Source organism: Heteronotia binoei, chromosome 3, assembly GCF_032191835.1.
Source record: "Heteronotia binoei isolate CCM8104 ecotype False Entrance Well chromosome 3, APGP_CSIRO_Hbin_v1, whole genome shotgun sequence".
In the NCBI taxonomy this organism is placed as follows: Eukaryota; Metazoa; Chordata; class Lepidosauria; order Squamata; family Gekkonidae; genus Heteronotia; species Heteronotia binoei.
Window position 1 is genome coordinate 93,167,688 of NC_083225.1, and position 23,490 is coordinate 93,191,177.

At 40.4% G+C, this 23,490-nt stretch overlaps 1 protein-coding gene across 1 annotated transcript in view; it reads right to left on the reverse strand.

Moving 5' to 3' along the window:
* ABCG1 (ATP binding cassette subfamily G member 1) overlaps window positions 1–14,406 on the reverse strand; it is a 96,681-nt gene extending 82,275 nt beyond the window's left edge. Inside the window, exons 1-2 of the mRNA XM_060234218.1 lie at window positions 14,252–14,406; window positions 8,690–8,933 (exon numbers count right to left, since the gene is read on the reverse strand). Of these exons, the coding sequence (XP_060090201.1) occupies window positions 8,690–8,933; window positions 14,252–14,293 (286 nt within the window). The 5' untranslated portion in view covers window positions 14,294–14,406. The remainder of the gene's footprint in view (window positions 1–8,689; window positions 8,934–14,251) is intronic.
* Window positions 14,407–23,490: the final 9,084 nt, after the last annotated feature.

Here is a 23,490-nt window from a genome sequence, read left to right on the forward strand (position 1 = left end):
ACAATTAGTACCAAAACTTCAAAAATTGATGAATGGGATAAGATTAAATGGGAAAATACCCAATACATGGAAAGAAGCTGTAATCTCGTTGATCCCAAAGGAAGATAGAGATGTCACAAATGTAAAGAATTATAGACCAATTTCACTATTAAATAATGATTATAAGACATACACAAGAATCCTGGCAAAATGGCTTAAACAATATTTAATAAATTTTATGAAGGAAGATCAAGAGGACTTTCTCCCCAAAAGACAAATAAGAGACAATATTAGAACTGTTGTAAATATTGTAGAATATTATGAAAGACATCCAGAGAAGAAAGTTGCATTATTTTTTGTGGATGCAGAGAAAGCTTTTGATAATCTGAATTGGGACTTTATGTTTGCAGTTACGGAAAAAATAAAGTTAGGGGAAAACTTTGTAAGAATGATAAAGGTAATATATACTGAACAATGTGCAAGGTTATGTATAAATACAGATCTCACAGATGAAATGAAAATTAGCAAAGGCACAGGACAAGGTTGTCCACTTTCACCACTGTTGTTTGTAATGACTCTTGAAATTTTATTGATACATATACAAGATGAAGAAATAGAAGGAATGAGAATTAAAGGATTTACCTATAAATATAGAGCATTTGCAGATGATATAATGTTTATATATGAAAATCCTATACAAGTGATACCTTTGTTAGCTAAAATACAAAATTTTGGAGAATTGGTGGGATTTTATGTTAATAAAGAAAAATCAAAACTTTTATGTAAAAATATGCAAGTAAATAAACAAGAGGAACTGCAGAATTTAACGGGATGTGAGGTTACCTCTAAAGTAAAATATTTGGGTGTGGAAATAACAATGAAGAACATTGATTTGTTTAAAAATAATTATGAAAAGTTATGGCGTAAAATGGATGAAGACATGATAAAATGGTACAAACTTAATTTGTCATTGCTTGGGAGAATAGCTGCAATTAAGATGAACATTTTGCCGAGAATAATGTATTTATTCCAAACTATCCTGATTGTGAAAGACAGCAAACAATTTAATAAATGGCAAAGGAAGATTTCAGAATTTGTATGGGCTGGAAAGAAGCCAAGGATTAAAATGAAAGTTTTAACAGACGCTAAAGAAAGAGGAGGATTTCAATTACCAGATTTAAGATTATATCATGATGCAGTTTGTTTGGTGTGGATAAAAGACTGGGTGACGTTATTGAATAAAAAACTTTTAACATTGGGAGGTCATGGAAATAAATTCGGCTGGCACGCTTATATGTACTATGGGAAGAAAAAGATTGATGGTTTTTTCTCTCACCATTATATAAGAAATAACTTGCTAAATATCTGGATGAAGTATAAGAAATATGGTGATGAGAGAAAACTATGGATAGTGCCTGCAGAAGTAATAAAAATAACAGCTGAGTTAGGAGAGGGAAAATGGATGTCATGCAATCAACTATTAAAAATACAAAGCGGTAAAATAGAGTTGAAAACGGAGGAGCTGAATTATAAGTCTGATTGGTTTCAAATGGAGAAAGTAGAGAAAGGAGTAGGGATGGAGAAAGTAGAGAAAGAAGTACTTTTCTCCCTTTCTCACAATACAAGAACTCGTGGGCATTCGATGAAATTGCTGAGCAGAAAGGTTAAAATGGATAAAAGGAAGTACTTCTTCACCCAAAGGGTGATTAACATGTGGAATTCACTGCCACAGGAGGTGGTGGTGGCCACAAGTATAGCCACCTTCAAGAGGGGTTTAGATAAAAATATGGAGCACAGGTCCATCAGGTGTATGTGTGTATATATAAAATTTTTTGCCACTCTGTGACACAGAGTGTTGGACTTGATGGGCCGTTGGCCTGATCCAACATGGCTTCTCTTATGTTCTTATGTTCAAATGCAACAAATAGAGTTTGGTGGAAAGTGATCTTAAAACTGAAGGAATAAGACGAGAACAAACGAAAATGGAAAAAGTTCTTCTTGAAGTTAATGAAAAATTAATTTTGAAACTTTATAAGTTACTTTTAAAATGGTCTACGGAAGATGAAGTAGTGAAAACTCAAATGATTAAGTGGCCAATTAATGTAAATAAAGAAATACAGGTGGATACATGGGAATATTTGTGGAAGAATTCTATGAAACTCTCAACATGTCAGAGTATCAAAGAAAACTGTTTTAAGATGATGTATAGATGGTACATGACTTCTAAAAAGTTGGCAAAGATGAATAATAAGATGCCAGACAGATGTTGGAAATGTAAAAAATATGAAGGTTCTTTCTACCATATGTGGTGGATTTGTGAAAGAGCGAAAAAGTATTGGCAAATGATTCAATAAGAGATTGCTAAAATTTTGGGATATGAATTTAACAAGGTTGCAGAGACTTTTCTGTTGGGATTACAAATGGAAAAATTTCCAAAAGAAGATAGGACTTTAATCTGGTACTTGCTCTCAGCTGCTAGGACATTGTATGCGCAGTTGTGGGAGCAAGAAAAAATACCAGAGAAATGGGATTGGATTGTAAAAGTTATGATATGGAGTGAAATGGACAAGTTAACAAGAACCTTAAGAGACTATGATTTAGAAGTATTTAAGATGGAGTGGAAAAAGTTCAGAAGATACGTAGAAAAAGAGTGGAAAATAAAAGGACACTGGACAATTTTTGATAATGACTAAGTATAAGAGGGAGGAGGATATGAATTTTGGTTCTTATTAATTAAGGGTATCTTTAATACTAATATTTTAAGTATAGTACACTGGCAGGGGTCAAGTAATGGGGGGAGGGGTGGCTAGAAAGTAATATATGGGATAGAGGAAAAAATTAGTTATAAATGATGTAAGAAATTGAACATACTACCGTATGTTACTAATAAAATTGTTTGAAACAGAAATAGTTTTCAGTGTGAACCGCACCACCACTTTAATCTAAGAGTTGGACTTTGTGGGAACCAACTGCCAGTCATGAGCAGTAGTGGTTATACTATTAGAATAGGAATCTGGGAGATGGAGGTTTCAGTCAGCCCTGTGTCATGGAAACTTGGCTGGTGGCCTTGGGCCAGTCAGACACTCTCAGCCTAATCTACATCACATGATTGTTGTGAAGATACAGTGGAGGACAGCTGAACAATGTAAACCACTTTGGGTTCCCAATGAGGAAGAATATCAATGAAGTAAATAAACAAACACCTTTGCATAGCAATTTGGACAGTATGCTCTGCTTGCAAACTGTATCCCACATTAAGATTTTAACTCAGAACAGCCAGTCCATTTCCTGTATTAATGCCAGCCCAGGAACACTCTGGGGGCTCTTTCAAGCTTCATTTCAGTGCAGGTTGCACATGAGAGGACATTTGTGAACTATACCTTTTCAGTAGTGATGGCTCTGTTACAGCACTCCCCGCTCAATCTTGAAGCTATGTTTACCACACCACCATAATAAAGCTGCCCAAAGCAAGTTGGGAGACTGCTCCATGAAGAAGAGTTAAACTGGGAGCTGAGTGCAGGAAAAACAACCACACTGCTGAGCTTTTCCACAATTTGATGAACTCTACACAGATCCCACCAACCCAAATTCTCATTACCCCAACTGGCTCCATGTAAAACTCAAGTTTTGTTGGCTGTTTAAAACAAGAAATTTGTTTCTTGACACTTTCTGATCAGAGCGGAGTAATGATTTAGAACAGCTTCATTCTGATGTTGCTTTTCTATTCATTCATTACAAGAATGTTTATAAAGACACTTCTTATAAAAACAACAGAGGAAAGGTGGAATGGTATAACCCAGTCTCATCAGATCTCAAAGACTGGTACTTGGTACTTGGAAGGGAGACCTCCAAGGAAGATTCTGCAGAGGAAGGCAAAGGCAAACCATCTCTGACTTGCCTTGAAAACCCCTTGCTTAGGTCACCATAAGTAAGCTGCAGAACTTTTTTGGTAGAAAAAAGTCCAGCAGGAACTCATTTGCATATTAGACCATACCCCCTGACAACACCATTGTTTTGCACAAGACTTTTTTGTAGAAATGACCCAGCAGGAACTCATTTGCATATTAGGCCACACCCCTGAACCCAAGCCAGCCAAAACTGTGTTCCTGTGCGTTCCTGCTCAAAAAAAGCCCTGGTAAGCTGCAACTAGATTACCCCCCCACACACACACACCCACCAAGCGAGAGCATGGTTTTGTGAGGACTGGTATCATATTCCAATTAAGCCATCAGCTCAAAAAATCTTGTTTGCACACATCAGATGCTAAATCAACATCTACCACTTTTTTTTCAGCAATAATTATTTTAGTCTAATTGGATCTATGTTGTTCTGGTAAAAAAAGGGAAAAATCCAAAATTAAGCAGGTACAATTCTGAAAGGATCCTTTTAAAAAGATGTCTCCGAAGTGGCTTAATAGTTCTGATTTTATCTTGCTTTCTGAAATGTGAGCAATGTTTTTGGCAGCCAAAACGACAAGCCATTTGCTATGTTAAAAATGCAGGTGTCAGCATGAGTGTAAATAATGCAACCTGTATACATAGCAGAATAAGAATATATATCTTTTCTAGCAGTGATTTTGGTCCTTGCTAGTCTACATTCTTTTCCTTTCTCATCTTAGCAACAGTCGCACTGCAGCCACTCAGCATCTGCTTCCTCCCTGCCAGAGCATCACAGACTGAGGTTACTATCGTGCATTGACCGACAGTAACCGAGTATGTATGAGAGAGAGCTGGCTCATGCGGCACCTCCACTGCAGTGCACCTGCTATGATAAGGACAGGCTTTTTCTGATTCCTCTAACTAGGATTAACAAATAATTTAGAGCAAATCCTATTTTTAATCATTTGCATCTTTAAATGATGCAGGATGTGGAAGCATACAAGAACTAGCACAAATGTTTGTTTTAATGAAAGTGTCAGAATCGATTTGTAACAGTATCTCAGAAAATGAGAGAAACCTAGTACATTTAAACCAGGTTTTGTCATTCAACAACAATGAAAGCAGTGTTCTGTGAAGGCTACTTTCCCCATCTGTTTTTAAATGCGCAGTTCAGTTTTGAAATCATTTAGTTAAAAAGCAGGAGTCTAATTTTTCCTGATGGCATAATCTCAAACATTGATTTTTGAAAGATTTATAATTGTCCAAAATTTATGTTCCAACAATATAGAAGTTATTTAAACTGGTCTTTAAAAAAAAATTTGGCTAAAATATCTTCATTTTCAACATCCTAAGTCAACAATATGCAAATTCTTGAGGTATTATAAAGATGTGGACCAAACAACATGAATATAGATGTTCATTTACTAAGCAGCAGTTTACCACAGTATGTACCTAATCACTTAGCAAGCTTGCCTTTTGTAACTAACTAAAGTCCTGCAGAAATTTATTCCATTTCTACACATTATCATCCAGAAAGAGAAAGTGATAGAATTCTTGTCACTGTGAAGACGATAAAGATGACAAGCTTACTAATTATATATATACATATTATGATAAGATGGCACATGGTATTTAAAATATGCCAAATTTGTTAGCATCACCTCTGCATTAAATCATGCAAAAGTGATACTAACAGTCCAGTGACTGAGGAAGCACCAAACACAATTTGAGACTTCACAGGGGTTTTTTTCCTAAAAAGAACTAGAATTCAATAACCAAATTTCAGTGAAGCAATACTAAAACACACAAAGGGCCTTTGATGTGTGCACAGGGTCTGGTATGAAAAAATGCTGTCCTCCCAACTCTCTAAAATGTTGAAGAGCATTGTACATCTGTAGGAGCAACATTTCCTCAAATGAAGAAACTCCTCATAAAGAAGCTTCTTTTCACTTACTTGGGATCATGGCTATTACTTCTTAATATGAGGCAGAAACTAGTAAACTCATTACTTTTATTAATGGTTCTTTGGACCTTTGTTCTTCTGTTGACATTTTTTTCTCCTGGGAAAAAGGTCTTCTGCTTGCTTGTTTTCTGAATTGCTGAGAAGTTGGCCACTGATTCATCACATGTTTCTATGTGACCAAGGTATGTGATATACTCCCACCAATCCAATTTCTATTCCAGTAAAGTGCTTTCAGTAATTTGTTTTTAAAAGTGCAAAAACATATGAAAAGGTGAAGTCAAATGAGTTTTCCTTTCGATTCATACAGTTAAAATATACCATAGTTCATGGGAAGATTGTGTATCCCTAAATTCAAGGGCTAGCTTGAATCGATGTTAGTGTACTTCATCCTGAGAAGTCTTACAAAGAAATCTGCTCCATTCTTATTAGAGAATGAAAATACTGAAACTGTATTACAAAGTATTACATTTTATGTTCAAAATATTATTTCAGGTTTGATTCACATACTTTAAAACAGCAACTTTCCCTCCAGAATTCTAAGTTTATATAACAAAGGTCCAATTGAATGTCTCAGTTCATGTGAAATGGCTTAGAATTAAAAGAGATTTTGGTCTTGATGAGTGCACTTGATTGTAACATGGGTATTCACTTCAACTGGATGCCAAGGCTGACTATTAGGATGGCAGATTCTTATATATTTTTGTCATGTACAGGACACACAAAAATGGAAATCATGTTTATTCTCTTACTTCATTGTTACTCTAGAATTGCGCACATGATCTATTTTTCTTTTCAACTGTTGAAATTCTGAGGTCTACTGTTCATGATAATTTACACTTAGTTTACACAAAGGTAACGAACCATGTATGGAAAGAAAAGAAACAGCTTCACAAGCCAATTATAGTGATTTTCTGCATCCGTCCCCCCAGAAAGTAGGAACTGATGATACAAAGACAGATTTTTCAGTATTGGCATGCACATCTAAAAGAGGCAGGCCAAGCACTGAATCTTGATATGATGAGATGTATGAACCACAGAATCAGAATATATCCATGCCAGTTCATATAACTGTAGACAATCCCATGTGGAAATGTAATTACTTCATTAAAATATGTGACACCAGCCTCAAGAGTTACATTTTTCACTCTAGGGTAATTTTCTCTGTGGAAGACTTGCTGCTGGGAATCTCATATACATCCTGTTTCCCCTTCATGGAGAACAGATGTTACAAGGAAAAAGATATATAATTTCAACAATAAATTCTCCTATGCCAGTAATCTAAAACAGTGGCTGCCAGACATTTTACCATTTTGGCTGTCAATGTTTTCTATTCAATGTTTGCCAAGTCCAAGCAAAACATTATTATTTAGTTACAGTAGTAGTAATAGTAGAAGGTAATGATATTGTGTGAAAAGCACTACAGTTATAAGTAACAAAAATACAGTGTTGTGGTTAGTGTCAGACAAGGTTCTGGGAGACCCCAATTTGAATCCCAACTGGTGTCCTGGAAGCTTGCTGGGTGAGGATAAAATGTAAGCTACTTTAGGTCCCCATTGAGAAGATATATGGGATATAAATAAAGTAAATAAAATGCTGTCAGATGTCAAGCGATATTCTTCTAGATACGCATACTAGGTATAAAAAGACCTCATCACTTAGAAGATTACATCTCATGGGGTTGTTGTGAGCAGGGCTTGTTTTGTAGAAAAAGCCCAGCAGGAACTCATTTACATATTAGGCCACACCCCCTGACACCAAGCCTGCTGGAACTGCGTTCCTACTCCAAAAAAAGGCTCTGGTTGTGAGGATAAAATGGAAGAGAAAAAAGTGAGGTTGAATGAAGTAAATCAATCATTTTTTTCTGCATTTTCCTCTTGGCAAAACAAGCCTTCTCAGCTAGGTTATATGACTAGCTATTACTGTCAAACATCCAAAGTTTAACTTGATTGTTTCAGATCCTTGAGTAACAGATCTTTCTGAGTACCACCTTATTTACATACAGCTGTGAGTTCGGCATCTGGTTACTATGAAGTGGTCTATCCTATGGGCTTGGTCTAAAGTAGCAAGCCTGGCTGGAGCCTATGATATCAGATATCAAAGGTCCAATTGAATGTCTTAGTTCATGAGAAATAGCTTAGAATTAAAAGAGATTTTGGTCTTGATGTGTGCATACTTGCATGCAACGTGGGTATTAACTGCAACTGAATGCCAAGACTGACTATGGGGATGGCACATTCCCATCTACTTTTGTCATGTACAAGACACAACTAAATGGAAATCATGTTTATTCTCATACTTCATTGTTACTTCATAATTGTGGACATGGTCTAAGGATCATTTCTAAGTTATTTAAAGGTCACAGGCTGAGTAATTTCCTTTACCTTGTTTCTTCCATTTGGAGTGCACTTTCAAAAAGAACCTAAGTAAACTATATTAAGATCTCCATTTAGTCTACAGTAATGTATCAAACCATTTAGAGCTGGATCATCTCCTTAATCTTTGGCTGTCCGATACAGCTCTAGGAATTGTAACTAACTGGGGGCAACGCCACATAGATAGTGACCCAACCAACTAGAGGGCACATAGTTCTTTTTTAAGAAAAATTCCCATTTACATGTTATAATCAGCAAGGTATTTATTCCAAAAAACATGAAGTGCCAAAGAACAAACTGAATATCTAAAGCAGGCATTATTACTATGTTACAGCCAAATCTTAATTTAAATTTTACAACAGAAAGGGTCAGTTCTTTTTCCTTAATGTGTTCCACTTTTCTCTGCCTTCCTTACCAAGTAGTGTCTATGATTCACAAAGTCAGAAGACAAGGAACACTTCCCTCAGTATTCATCTATAACATTTTTGTTTTCTTACCTTTCCTCCTCCACCATGGTCCTTCCTGGATAGAGTATGAGAGCTCTTTAAATTCAATATTCACAGCTGGTCTCCTTGGCAAGTAAGAGAAGCGATGGGCTTCTGTCAAAGCATTGTCCAACTTTTTTAAGTGGCAGTTTAGTAAATGGACATCTTGTGCATCTGTGCCATTGGAGACCACCTCATCTACCGAAACACATACAGACTTTGGCTCAGGCATAGCAGGTGAAGAATTGCTGGCATTCTGGAACACAAAAGGAAAAATACAAACATATATGTGAGTTTTTCCTAGGATAACACTTTCATTAAGCACTTGCTCCAGAGCACTAGTTCTCATGGTGGGAGAAGGGGAGGGGGAGAGAGAGAGAATGAGAATGAGAACGAACAAACATCCACTGTAAGTTCTATGATGCTTTCCTAAGGTTTTAGAAGATAACATGGCTGTTTACCCAGAAAGGATTCCTTCAGATTCAATATTCACCTATGGCAAGGGCAGCCAAACTGCAGCAGCTTAGAATCCACATGTGTTTCTTTCACACATATTGTGTTGCTCTTGAAGCCCCCACTGCCCCATCAGCTGACTTGGAGAAAGCATTTCTCTCATTAAATCACTTCTCCAAGCCAAGCCAGCTGGCAGCTTGCAGAATGCATTTAAAGTTGCTTTCTTTCAACCTCTCTTTCCCTACTCCATCTATTTCCTTCCTGCCTGCCTGCCTTGCACTTCTCAAACATTTGACATTTATTCTATGCAGCTCTTACATTAAGCAAGTTTGGCTACCCTGATCTATAGCAATTAGAGACAAAAGAATATTTCGGTAGACATCTTCAGTAATGCATCTGATGCCAACCTCCAGTTGAGATCTGGAGATCTCATGGAATTATAGCTGATCTCTAGATCCATGTACTGAGATCCATGTCCTTGGCGAAAATGGATGTTTTGAAGGGTAGCCTCTACGGCATTGTGCCCAACTGAGGTCCCTGTCCTCCCCAGGATATACTCCATTTTCTTTCTACTTCTGAGACTCTGAGGCTCAGTTTCCCCCCTGCTTGCAGCTCTCCCATCCTGCATGCGCAGCCATCAACTGAGCCGCTCTTTGCCCAACTTGCCTGGTGTAGCTGCTGCTGGTGTTGTCTCCAAGCTTACCTGTCTCTGCCTCCCCCCTGAAGCTTTGTCAAAGGGGCTTTTGAGAAAGTTCCTGCCTGCTGTAGCAGGGACTGAGGGTGGTAGGACAGGCATTCTGACTCTGAGATAATTTGCGAGGGGGCCCCCAAGACTTTGACTGCCTAGGGGCCTCCACAGGGTCTAATCCAGCACTGGCTTTTTTTTTAAGGTAGATGCACCAAATTTTCAGCATGGCATCTGATGCCTCTCCTCAACCCCCACCCCCCACCCCCAATTTTCAAAAAGATTAGACCAGGGGGTCCAATTCTATGAGCTCCAAAAGAAGATGCCCCTATCCTTCATTATTTCCAAATAATAGGAAGTCCCTTTAAATGTGATTTACAGTCCCTTTAAATGTGATGGCCAGAACACCCTTCAGAGTTCAGTTGTGCTTGTCACATCCTTGCTCCTGGCTCCACTCCCAAAGTCTCCTGGCTCCAGGAGTCCCCAGATATTTCTTGAGTCGGACCTGGCAACCCTAGTTTGAGACCTTGGAGCCTCACTGCCATTCAGAACAGGCAATATGGGCCTTAATAGGCTAATGATCTGAGGAAGCTTCAATATGATCAGAAAGCAGCCAGAACTTAAGTCTTAGAGCAAGTGCACCAGAGCCATTCTTTCTGTTTCAAGGGGTTGTTTAGTTAGCCTAAATTCATTAATCTGGAAAAAATGTTTTTCACTCCTATCATTCTTATAACTTTATGCACCTTTAAATGAAATGTAATGATGCTTTTGCATCCTCCCATTCTCTTTAGGACATTTCTACAATTCACCTCCACTTGTTGTGATATGAAATTGTCAATTTTTAATACTTCACTTTCACCCTAAAACCTTCCCATATTTATGACTTTTCTCTCCAAAAGTAATGTGCAAACAAGAAAAACCTTACCATTGTGCAGAGTAAGGCAGTGGCTTCTGCTGACGACAGATTTTGGCAATATTAAAAGTTTATAAAAGATCACTTCTTGTTATTATTGTTGATATAATTTTACTGCAAGGAAGAAGTGTCATTTTAGGGATTTCTCCCCCTCCCCAACATTGAACCTTTAAGTTTATTGGATTTATATCCCACCCAACCAGCCAAAGCAGGTTTAAATGAAACATTATACTGTGTTACAATGTGGGTCATAATCTAATGGTAGAACACATGCAGAAGATCCCAGGTTAAAATCCACTGCATCTCTACTTAAACAGATTTATGTGGGTAGCCATGTTGGTCTGAATCAGCAAAACAAAGTTGGAGTCCAGTGGCACCATTAAGACCAAGTCTAATTCACGGTATAAGCTTTCCTGTGCATGCAAACACACTTCTTCAAATAACATAAATAAAACTTTAATGGTCTTAAAGGTGCCACTGGACACAAACTTTGTTATAAACAGATTACTGAGAACAGTGCTAGGGAAGACCTCTTCTTGAGACCTTGGACCTCTTCTGCCAGTCAGAATATATAGTACCATATTGATCAGTGGTCTGATTTGATATGGTAGCCTCATCTATGTTTGTATTTAAAAATATGATCAACTGTTTTAAAGGTTTAAACTAAGTGGTTTGAATCCAGCCATCTTTTTCACTCATGTCACTTAATTCTCCTTCCTCCAGCCCCTCACTGCACATGGATCCATGTAGGATCCATGATTTTCAGCTCAGCTTGTTTAGTGGTCAAAGGGGACCCTCTCCTCCCCTCTTCTTCAGTGGAAAAGCTAGTTGGATCCTTCTCAATATTCACAACTGAAGAATCATAGAGTTGGAAGGGACCTCCAGGGTCATCTAGTCCAATCCCCTGCATAATGCAGGAAACTCACAAACACCTCCCCCTAAATTCACAGGATCTTCATTGCTGTCAGATGGCCATCTAGCATCTGTTTAAAAACCTCCAAGGAAGGAGAACCCACCACCTCCTGGGGAAGCCTGTTCCACTGAGGAATTGCTCTAATGGTCAGAAAGTTCTTCCTAATGTTGAGCTGGAAACTCTTTTGATTTAATTTCAACTCATTGGTTCTGGTCCTACCTTCTGAAGAACTGGAGATCAGCTCATGTTGCCAAATCTGGTTGTTTGTTCATGTCCACACTGGTCAGATATCCAACAAGACATACCAGCTGCTTGAACATTTTGACAATAATAATGTAATTTGAACATGGCAATGTAGATTTAATTTCCAAACCAAAAAGAAAGAAAACCCCCCAAAAGCCTGTGAATGTATGTTACTGCTTATTTCTTGCATTTTTTTCTAGAATACTTGAAGGTCCAATTTTTCAAGCCACATGTGAAATTCTCAAACAATTACCATTTATTTTTATAGTGGGTTGTTTTGTGGGATTGGGTACTATCAAAATATTTGTCATTTGTGTTTAAAGTACTGAATATATGCATTCTTAATATATAGGGCCATTCATGATTACGTTTAAGAATTTAACATGATCTTAACTTAGGTGCAGACATCTTCTGAAGTCACTTCTGTCCCTTGGTTAGATTTTATTACAATATTACATTATAATAAATAAAATATTTATTTGGGAGTGAGCTGGGGTGAGGAGAGAGCTGGGAATGGAGAGAAGATGCAAACTGGCCAAGATGTTAAACAAACCTAGACAATCATTTCATTATGCCAGATGATGAAAAGGGGGATTCTGTAATGACATTGTTTGTCTGCATTCTTTTTCAGGGGGGAAGCAGTCCTCTCCTCAGTCATCACACAGCAAAATAAGGACTCCTTGATGCTGTCTGGCTGTAGGATAACAACTAAATCACATCTGCTGTTCAGAATGGTTGATCTTATCCCAAGATCATTCAAAAAGTCATCAAGTCATGAGGTTTATTATTCTGGGATGCCAGGGGAAGCACAGAAAATCAAATAATTCATTGGAGTCAGTGCAGATCTCTCTGAACAAATTAGCACACTTAATATTTTATAATACTGAACATTTACAATACCTTTTAAAGTAATGCATCTGAACTGATGTTGCAGTAGACACATTCTAAATTTCAGCTCATATAACCTATCCCCTCCTTTGGACTGTTATGTCTAGTTTCCCGGGGGGGGGGGGGGGTTATCCCAATCACCTTTTCATGATTTGAACTGCTTTGTGATAAAAAGCACCAGGCTGAACAATAAACACATTGCCTTTCAAAACAGTAAAACTAATAAGTGTGACATAATACCTTCGCTCTTGAATCCAGAAACTTACTTTAAAACTACAACAATGTTTATATCAAATCCATTATAGGTTTATACCAAATCCATTATATAATGAGAAGGAAATGTTATTTGTGCCTTAGTAAATCTCTTTTCAAACCATAGGATACAGTTGTGAGAGACTGAGCATGCTCATAAAACCATCTAATTCCCTCCCCCCCCCCCCCCATCTTTCTCATGAGCTCGAGGCAGAGGTAACTTTCGGTCAAACCCTGCCTATGTGCTGCTGACTTCAAATCCAAGATGATGTAAATGACAAAAAAAAATTCTAAAAAAACAAAACAAACTCTGCATTCTACCCATCCTATGCCAGGAAAATACCAATATATGATAATGCTACAGTAAGCTACAACTTTGGAACAGTTCAAAACCCAGAAGAGAAAATCTGTTAATAGGGTTATGGGGGGGGGGGGAGAGATAAAGGGGGAAAAATCAGTAGGCTTTAAACACATATTAATTATCATTAAAAATCACAGCCATTCACAATGCCAGACAGGGAACAAAAGACAAGAGTTATTTCCTTACCGAAGCAATTTCAGCACTGATGAGCAGAAGATGTCTTAGTTAATGCAAAATAAAACCAGCTCTCTTTCTCCTTCAGTGAATCCACAAACGCACACGCAAGCACGCACATTAAAGAGGAGGCTGATCCATCACAGCAGCGCTAGGAATCAAGAGGCAACGACCGGTTGGGCTCTGAGCGACTCTGGGTCACTTTTGGAGACGCGTCCTTCCTCTCTCGCGGGAACGAATTAACTCCCTGCTTTGACCATCTCCTGCTCCTCCTCGGTATTATCTCTTTCGCTTTTAAGCGCTTTCCTTAGGGCCGGCAGGACGGAGATCAAGCCAACTAGGTTGCATCTGCATTGGGTGGGGGGTCTCTCTGCCCCCCCCCCTTACCTTTTGTTTTTAATACAAGGCAGAATACCGACCCGTTTCAAAGACCCGACCGAAAAGCTCATTCTTTACGAATCAGACGCTGCTCAAAGGGTTAAAAACACCGCTGGGGTGGGGAAAGGTGACATTTCCAAAAACAAGCGCTCTCCTGTCCCCTTATCCGCAAATTACATCTCCCTCCTTTAAAAGAAGCCTTTTATTTCTCGCACACTCTCTGAAAAGCTATCCAATGCAGGATCCTCCTATCATGTTAGTGGTTTCGTATGCGCGCCTCAGGACTGCTGCCTAGGCGCATTAAGAACACTTACCAAGGCGGCGCCCACTGAGAAAGCTGCCATCAGACATGCCATGTGCCCCAGAGGCTGCGCTCAGGACAGCACAAGAAGAGCAAAGAGGGCGCCTACGGACGTCCTGCAGCAGCTGCCGCAGCCTGAGGAATAGCTGGCGCCAGGAGCAAATCCACAAAAGTGGAGGCGGGACCGTTTGGGGTGTTTACACCGGCTGCTCTAGCTCGGCGTCCCCCTCGCTTTCGATTGGCTGAGAATCAGTAGAGGCGGAGCTTGGGACTTCCAGGTAAACGTGCTCTTGTTTTCATCCAGCCCTCGGTGGCGTTAGTCGGAGCGTCTCATCGCCCCTCTGCAAAAGAGCGCCGTGGAAAGGCGACGGTAGGCAGAGGGCGAAGCGAAGGCTCCCCAGCAAAGGACGCAGCGCGAGAGGGTCCTTTCGAGCGCCAGAAGTGCCGGGAGGCTGCCTGAGGGTCAGACCGTGTGGCCAGCTAAACGGCTTTTCCCAATCCTAAATTAACTGTTTCGGGTTGTGTTTATCCGGTGAGGGACCTGCAATGGGTAGATGCATATTATTTGAGAATTATTACCTTGTGTCCTGCCAAAGATTGGCAATGGCACTGAAATTAGGTTCTGTATTTCAGTATTTTGATCTGTGGTGCTGGAGAAGAATCTTGAGAGTCCCTTGGACTGCAAGAAGATCAAATCAGTCAGTCCTAAGGGAAATCAACCCTGACTGTTCCCTGGAAGGTCAGATGCTGAAGCTCAAATACTTTGGCCACCAAACGAGAAGGGAGTGCTCACTGGAGATGACCCTGATGCTGAGAAAGACAGAAGGCAAAAGAAGAAGGAGAAGGCAAAAGATGAGATGGCTGGACAGTGTTACTAATGTAACTAACACAAATTTGAGCAGACTTCGGAGGATGGTAAAAGACAGGAGGGCCTGGCGTGACTTTGTCGGGTCGCAAAGAGTCGAACTTGACTGTGCAACTGAACAACAACAACAAATTTCAGTGTGGTAAATAATCCAGTCATCAATTAAGATTTTTTTTTTAACTTTCAATGGATGTTTTAAGTAGCAAGTTCCATTTTAAAATGATTTGTTTAGTTTCATAAAGCGATCAGTGTGTTTTCCATTACTAGTTGCATTAGGTTAATCTACCATTTGCAACTCCCTACCCTATACACATACTGTGTACAGTAATGTCTACTAAACTAAGAATAAGGCCCATTGTGAGGAAAAATACAATGGGTTGTAGAGAAAGAGGCTCTGAGGGTGTGCCCCCCACCCTTGGTGTCTACCCACTCACCCAGTGAAGACATTCGTTACCCGCACCCTTGGTACCTTCTCACCCTCACTCACTCCACTGCCAACTATCCCCTCAACTGTCAACCACCATTCCTTCTCAACCACACCCTTAGCAATTCACTCCCCAATCTTAGTCTCTTCCCACCCACCCCCACCCCTTGGCTTTCACTCACCCCCCCCCCTCTACTAGGGTTGACCTGCTCCTGGCTGCACCCACAATGTCTCCTGCCTCCAGCCCCAAAGTCCGAAGATATTTCTTGAATTGAACTTGGCAACCCTATCCCTCACTAGGGTTGCCAAGTCCAAATCAAGAAATATCTGAGGACCAGTGTTCCCTCTAAGCTGAGTTAGTGTGAGCTAGCTCACAATTTTTTAGCCTCCAGGGCACACATTTTTGTCTCAGCTCAGGAAAAATGGCCCTAGAGCAAACTAATTTATGCTCACTTTAATGCCAGTAGCTCACAAAGTAGTTTTGCTCACAAGACTCCACAGCTGAGAGGAAACATTGTGTGGGGACATTGGGTGTGGAGCTAGAAGACTTTGGGGGTGGAGCCAGAAGCAAGGTTGTGACAAGTATAATTGAACTCCAAAGAGAGTTCTGGCCATCACATTTAAAGGGACTGCACACCTTTTAAATACCTTCCCTCCATTAGAAATAATGGATAGGGGCATCTTCTTTTGGGGCTCATTGAATTTAACCCCCTGGTCCAGTCTTTTTTAAACATGGAGGGTGTTTTGAGGAGAGTCATTGGATGCTATGCTGCAAAGTTGGTGCCTCTATCTCAAGAAACAGCTCTCCCAGAGCCCCAGATACATACAGATCAATTCTCCATTATACCCTATGGGAATTGGTCTCCATAGGGAATAATGGAGTGCCCAGCAGACATCCCCCCGCCACTTCCTGATTACCCTGAAGAGGGGGGAGAGTCCCCAAATGGGGGATCCCCTGCCCCCACCAGGGGATTGGCAACCCTACCCCCCACCCTTACTGTCTTCCCACCCACCCTGCATCTGAAACAGATGCCAGTTTCCCCCTTCCCACATGTGTCTGTGTTCCTGTGTCTGTGGTGGCCCAGAATGGAGATAAGGAATAATAATTATGGGGTGTTGGGGGAGCATGACAGTGGTCACACAGACGCTGTGGGGACCAAAGCAGCTTGCATCATTCTTCTCTCCCTCTTTTGATCTGCACAACAACCCTGTGAGATAGGTTAGACTGAAAGTCTGTGAGCAGTTCGAAATCACTCAGCCAGCTTCCACAGCAAGAACCTGAGTCTGACAGACCCTGCTCTGAAGCACTAACTGCTACATCACACTAGTTGTCATAGGGTGGCTGACCTCAGCAGGGTATGCCACAGAGTCCATAGTTTTCCCCAAGGGAGCTGATCTCTGCCATCTGGAGAGCAGTTGTAATTCTGAGTGATCTCCAGCTGTTACCTGGAGATTGTGAAACCAGAGAGCTCACGGGTATGAGTAAGATATATGACTTCCCACTCACCTTAGAACACTCTGTGAGAGCTTTAACTAATGCATATATTGAAAACAATGTTTTAAACCACGATATCTTTCACATATTAATTTGGAATTATTTTACAGTCCATTTTACAATATACAATGTTTTTTCTTCGTTTGTAGGACTTCCTGAAATTCAATGCAGGTGTGATTGCAGTTCCCAAACTGGTGTGGCTGCAGCTGGACTGCTGCTTCCGTCCATTTTCAGAGTGAATCCTTCTTCAGGCAGCTCACCAAGGGATACAATTTCAATTTGGCACTGCTCTGTCTATCTCCAATGATCAAGCCCGGCTCTCAGCCCTTTCAAGAGAAGCTAAGGACAAATAGAAGTGTGAACTGGATGCCCCTTGTTCGTCTCTGGGTCTGGTCTTGGACCAGTTCAGCCTGCTCTCTCAGGAGGAGGTTGACAAGACCCTGGGGGCTGTGAAACCAACCACTTGACCCCTTGATCCCTGCCTATCATGACTCATAAAAGCCAGTGGTGACGAGGTTGGGATTCTCCTGTGGGAGATCATCAATGCTTCCTTGTTATCAGGGATGTTACTGGGGGCTTTGAAGGAGGCAGTGGTTTGCCCTCTCCTGAAGAAACCATCTCTGGACTCTATGGTCCTAGTAACTACCACCCAGTATCGCATCTACCATTCCTGGGCAAGGTAGTGGAGAAGGCGGTGGCAATACAGCTCCAGGCTTTCTTGGAGGAAACTGACTCCCTGGACCCCTTCCAGTCTGACTTTTACCCTGCCCAAGATACAGAGACGTGGTCACCTTAGTAGATGATCTCCAGAGGCATCTGGATCATATTTTTTTTAGATAAAACAATTTTATTGGTAACATATGGTAATAAATCTATTTCTTACATCTTTAAAAACTTATTTTATCTACCCCATATATTACTTTCTACCCACCCCTCCCCCCGTTACTTGACCCGCGCCGGTGTTATTTACTTAAAATGCAAATATTTAAAGGTACCCTTAACTATTAAAACAAAAATTTATATTCTTTTTTTTTAAACTTAATCATTATCAAAAATTTCCAATGTCCTTTTATTTTCCACTCTTTTTCTGCATATCTTCTAAACTTTTTCCACTCCGTCTTAAAAACTTCTAAATCATAGTCTCTTACTATTCTTGTTAATTTGTCCATTTCACTCCATGTCATAACTTTTATAATCCAATCCCATTTCTCTGGTATTTTTTCTTGCTTCCACAACTGCGCATATAATGTCCTAGCAGCTGAAAGCAAGTACCAAATTACAGTTCTATCTTCTTTTGGAAATTTTTCCATTTGTAATCTCAATAGAAAAGTCTCTGCATCTTTCTTAAATTCATATCCCAAGATCTTAGAAATTTCTTGCTGAATCATCTGCCAATACTTTTTTGCTCTTTCACAAGTCCACCACATATGGTAGAAAGAACCTTCATGTTTTTTACATTTCCAACGTCTGTCTAGCATCTTATTGTTCATCTTTGCCAATTTTTTAGGCGTCATATACCACCTATACATCATTTTAAAACAGTTCTCTTTAATACTATGCCACATCGAGAGCTTCATAGAATTCTTCCACAAGTATTCCCAAGTTTCCATCTGTATTTCTTTATATTAATTGCTCATTTAATCATTTGAGATTTCACTACTTCTTCCTCCGTAGACCATTTCAAAAGTAATGTATATATTTTTGAAATTAATTTTTCATTATCTCCAAGCAGAACTTTTTCCATTTTTGTTTGTTCTTTTCTTATTCCTTCAGTTTTGATATCGTTATCCACCAAGCTCTTTATTTGTTGCATTTGGAACCAATCATATTTATTATTCAACTTTTCAGCAGTTTTCAATTCTATTTTGCCACTTTGTATTTTTAATAATTGATTATATGACAACCACTTTTCTTCACCTATCTCAGCTGTTATTTTTATTACTTCAGTTGGCAGTATCCATAACGGTCTTCTCTCATCTCCATATTTCTTATATTTCATCCATGTATTTAGCAAATTATTTCTTATATAATGGTGAGAGAAAAAACCGTCCATCTTCTTTTTTCCATTATACAAATATGTGTGCCAGCCAAATTTATTTCCGTGACCTTCCAGCACTAAGAGTTTTTTGTTTAACAGCATTATCCATTCTTTTATCCACACTAAACAAACTGCTTCCTGATATAATTTTAAATTCAGTAGTTGAAATCCACCTCTCTCTTTTGCATCTGTCAAAATTTTCATTGTAATCCTTGGTTTCTTCCCAGCCCACACAAATTCTGAAATTTTCGTTCGCCATTTATCAAATTGTTTACTATCTTTCACAATGGGAATAGTTTGAAACAAATACATTATTCTTGGTAGAATATTCATTTTAATTGCAGCTATTCTACCCAGCAGTGAAAAATTAAGTTTATTTCATTTTAACATATCTTCATCCATTTTACGCCATAGCTTCTCATAATTATTTTTAAACAGATCAATATTCTTCATTGTTATCTCCACACCTAAATATTTTACCTTGGTGGTGACTTCACATCCCGTTAGTGTCTGCAATTCTTGTTGCTTATTTATTTGCATATTTTTGCATAGAAGTTTTGATTTTTCTTTATTAATACAAAGTCTCGCCAGCTCCCCATATTCTTGTATTTTGGCTAACAACAAAGGTGTGACTTGTATGGGGTTTTCATGTATAAACATTATATCATCTGCAAATGCTCGGTATTTGTAAGTAAATCCTTTTATTTTTAATCCTTCTATTTCTTTTTTTTTCTTGAATCTGCTTCAGTAATATTTCAAGAGTCATTATAAACAACAATGGGGAAAGTGGACAACCTTGTCTTGTACCTTTGCTGATAATCATATCTTCTGTAAGATCTGCATTTATACATAGCCTTGCACGTTGTTCAGTGTATATTGCTTTTATCATTCTTATAAAGCTTTCTCCCAACTCCATTTTCTCCATTACTGCAAACATAAAGTCCCAATTTAAATTGTCAAATGCTTTCTCTGCATCCGCAAAGAATAATGCTACTTCCTTTTCTGGATGTCTTTCATAATATTCTACAATATTTACAACAGTTTTGATATTGTCTCTTATTTGCCTTTTGGGAAGAAACCCCGCTTGATCTTCCTTTATAAAATTTATCAAATGTTGTTTAAGCCGTTCTGCCAAGATTCTTGTATATATTTTATAGTCATTATTTAATAGCGAAATTGGTCTATAATTTTTTACATTCGTGACATCTCTATCTTCCTTAGATATCAACGAAATAACAGCTTCCTTCCCTTTTGTTCTTATCCTGTTCATCAACTTCTGCAATTTCAGTGTTAACTCATCTTTAAAGGTTTTAAAATATTTAGCTGTATATCCATCTGGCCCAGGTTCTTTTCCATTTTTTATTGCATTAATTGCTGCTTCAATTTCTATTTTTTCAATTGGATCATTCAAAACTTTTTGCATATTTTCAGTTAAGGGTTCTATTTTTATCTTTTGTAAATACTAATCCATCTTTTCTTTCTTTATTTTAACACCTTTAAACAATTTGGCATAGTACTTTAAAAATTCTCTTTGTATTCCCTCTTGGGTAACCACCTCTCTTCCATCTACCACAATTTTATTGATAATTTTATTTTCTCTCTTTTTCTTCAGTTGCCAAGCCAAATACTTTCCAAGTTTATTTGCTCCCTCAAAAGATTTCTTCTGGCGGTAGTCGGCGGGGCGGCGCAGCTGCGTTTCGGACCTTCTCTGTCCGAGACTAGCTGAATTTCGGCCTTTTCGGGGGACCCCAATGGTCCGTACAAACTCCGGTTGTGGAGTTTTGGTACATAGAAGGGGCGAGGGGAAGGGGGAGCCCATCAAGGACCCTTCAGCATTTACCCCTCTTACCTTTATCCTGGGGGCCGAAGGCGTCTTCGGGCGCTTTAGCTCCAGCCACCGGACCACAGAGGTGGAGCGTGGAAGGCGCTGTTGGGTAGCTTTTTCGGTTTTATTACCCTTTCTTCGGTGGCGATACTTCTGCTTTGGAGTTTGCTTGGAGTTTTCCCTTTCTATTTTTGGCTGGGCGTGCTTCCCCCAAATCTTTGTAGGGCGGGGCGGAAGTCTCAGGCATCCATTTTGAAGGACGCTGAGAGGACTGTCTTTCTATTATCGCGATCCTTGCCTTCATCGGCTCGGGGGACTTTGGAGGACAAGGTGATCATCCTTGGCGACTTCAATGCCAGAGTAGGTAAAGACTCGGAAGCCTGGAAAGGAGTACTTGGCAAACACGGCATTGGCAACTGCAATGATAACGGGCACCTCCTGCTAGAATTCTGCACGGGGCACCAGCTCACCATCACCAACACTATCTTTCAGCAGAAGAACAGCCTGAAGACAACCTGGATGCACCCACGGTCCAAGCACTGGCACCTTATCGACTACATTCTGGTGCGCCAGAGAGACCTTCGAGATGTCTTACACACCCGAGTAATGCCCAGTGCGGAATGTCATACGGATCATCGTCTTGTACGCTGCAATCTCTGTCTTCACTTTAAACCCACACCCAGGAGAGGAGGTATCCCTCGGAGGAAGCTTCAGGTTGGCAGCCTTCAGTCAGCCGAAGTTAAAGCTGCCTTCCAGGCAAAACTCCAGTCAAGAATTGAGGACCCCAGTTGCCCCACAGATCCTTCTCCAGAAGCACTCTGGGAACACCTAAAAACTACCATCCTGTTGATCTCTGAAGAAGTCCTCGGGTTCTCCACAAGGAAGAACAAGGACTGGTTTGACGAGAACAATCAAGAGATCCAAGAATTACTAGCGAAAAAGAGATCTGCCTACCAAACACATCTTGCTCAGCCCTCCTGTCCCGGGAAAAAGCAATCTTTCGCGCTGCATGTAGCAACCTCCAGCGCAAGCTTTGAGACATTCAGAACAAGTGGTGGACCAAGCTTGCAGAGAGAACCCAGCTGTGTGCAGACACTGGTGATTTAAGAGGGTTCTACGAAGCCCTGAAGGCAGTATATGGCCCATCATATCAGGCTCAGAGTCCCTTGTGTAGTGCAGACGGCCAAGTGCTCCTCACAGACAAGGCATCCATACTGAACCGGTGGTCGGAGTATTTTCAGGTTCTCTTCAGTGCCAACCGCGTAGTTCAAGATTCAGCAATCCACCTCACCCCACTTCAACCAGTGAAAACAGAGTTGGATGAGATCCCCACCCTAGAAAAGACTATCAAAGCCATCAAGCAACTGAAAAGTGGCAAGGCAGCGGGAGTTGATGGAATCCCACCAGTAATCTGGAAGCATGGGGACACAGTACTACATAGCACACTTCACAAAGTACTTGTCACCTGCTGGGAACAAGGCAAACTACCACAGGACTTTCGCGATGCAATCATCATCACTCTACACAAGAACAAAGGGGAAAAATCAGACTGCTCCAACTACCGGGGGATAACCCTACTCTCCATCGCAGGCAAAATCCTTGCCAGAATACTCCTGAACAGACTGGTGCGCACCATTGCAGAAGAACTCCTCTCAGAGAGCCAGTGCGGCTTCAGAGCTAACAGGAGCACCACCGACATGGTATTTGTTCTCAGGCAGCTCCAAGAGAAATGCAGGGAACAGAACAAGGGTCTATATGTGACTTTTGTCGACCTTACCAAAGCTTTCGATACCGTTAGCAGGAAAGGCCTGTGGCAAATCTTGGAACGTTTAGGATGTCCCGCAAGGTTCCTTAGCATGATCATCCAGCTACATGAAGACCAGCGAGGCCAAGTCAGACACTGCAACGACCTCTCGGAGCCCTTCCCAATAGGCACAGGTGTAAAGCAAGGCTGCATTCTCGCGCCAACTCTCTTTACGATCTTCTTTAGCGTGATGCTTCAAAGAGCCGCAGTAGATCTAGATGATGACGATGGTGTCTACATCCGCTATCGCACTGATGGCAGCGTGTTCAACCTGAGGTGACTAAAGGCTCACTCCAAGACAATGGAAAAACCTATCCGCGAGCTACTGTTTGCTGATGATGCTGCACTTGTCTCCCACTCGGTATCAGCTCTGCAGCATATGACATCCTGCTTTGCAGAGGCTGCCAAGCTATTCAGCCTAGAAGTTAGTCTGAAGAAGACAGAAGTTCTCCACCAGCCTGCACCCCAGGAAGATTATCACCCTCCCTGCGTCACTGTGGGTGAATCAGTTCTGAAGACAGTCCAGCAGTTCAGCTACCTGGGGTGCATCATCTCCTCAGATGCCAAGATTGACAAGGAGATTGACAACAGGCTGGCAAAGGCAAACCGTGCATTTGGCCGACTGCACAAAAGAGTGTGGAGCAACAAGCATCTGAAAAAAGGCACAAAGATCAATGTTTCCAAAGCGGTTGTGATGACAACCCTCATCTACGGGTCCGAATCGTGGGTTTTATACCGTCATCACCTGCGACTCCTTGAACGCTTTCATCAGTGCTGCCTTCGCACCATCCTCAACATCCA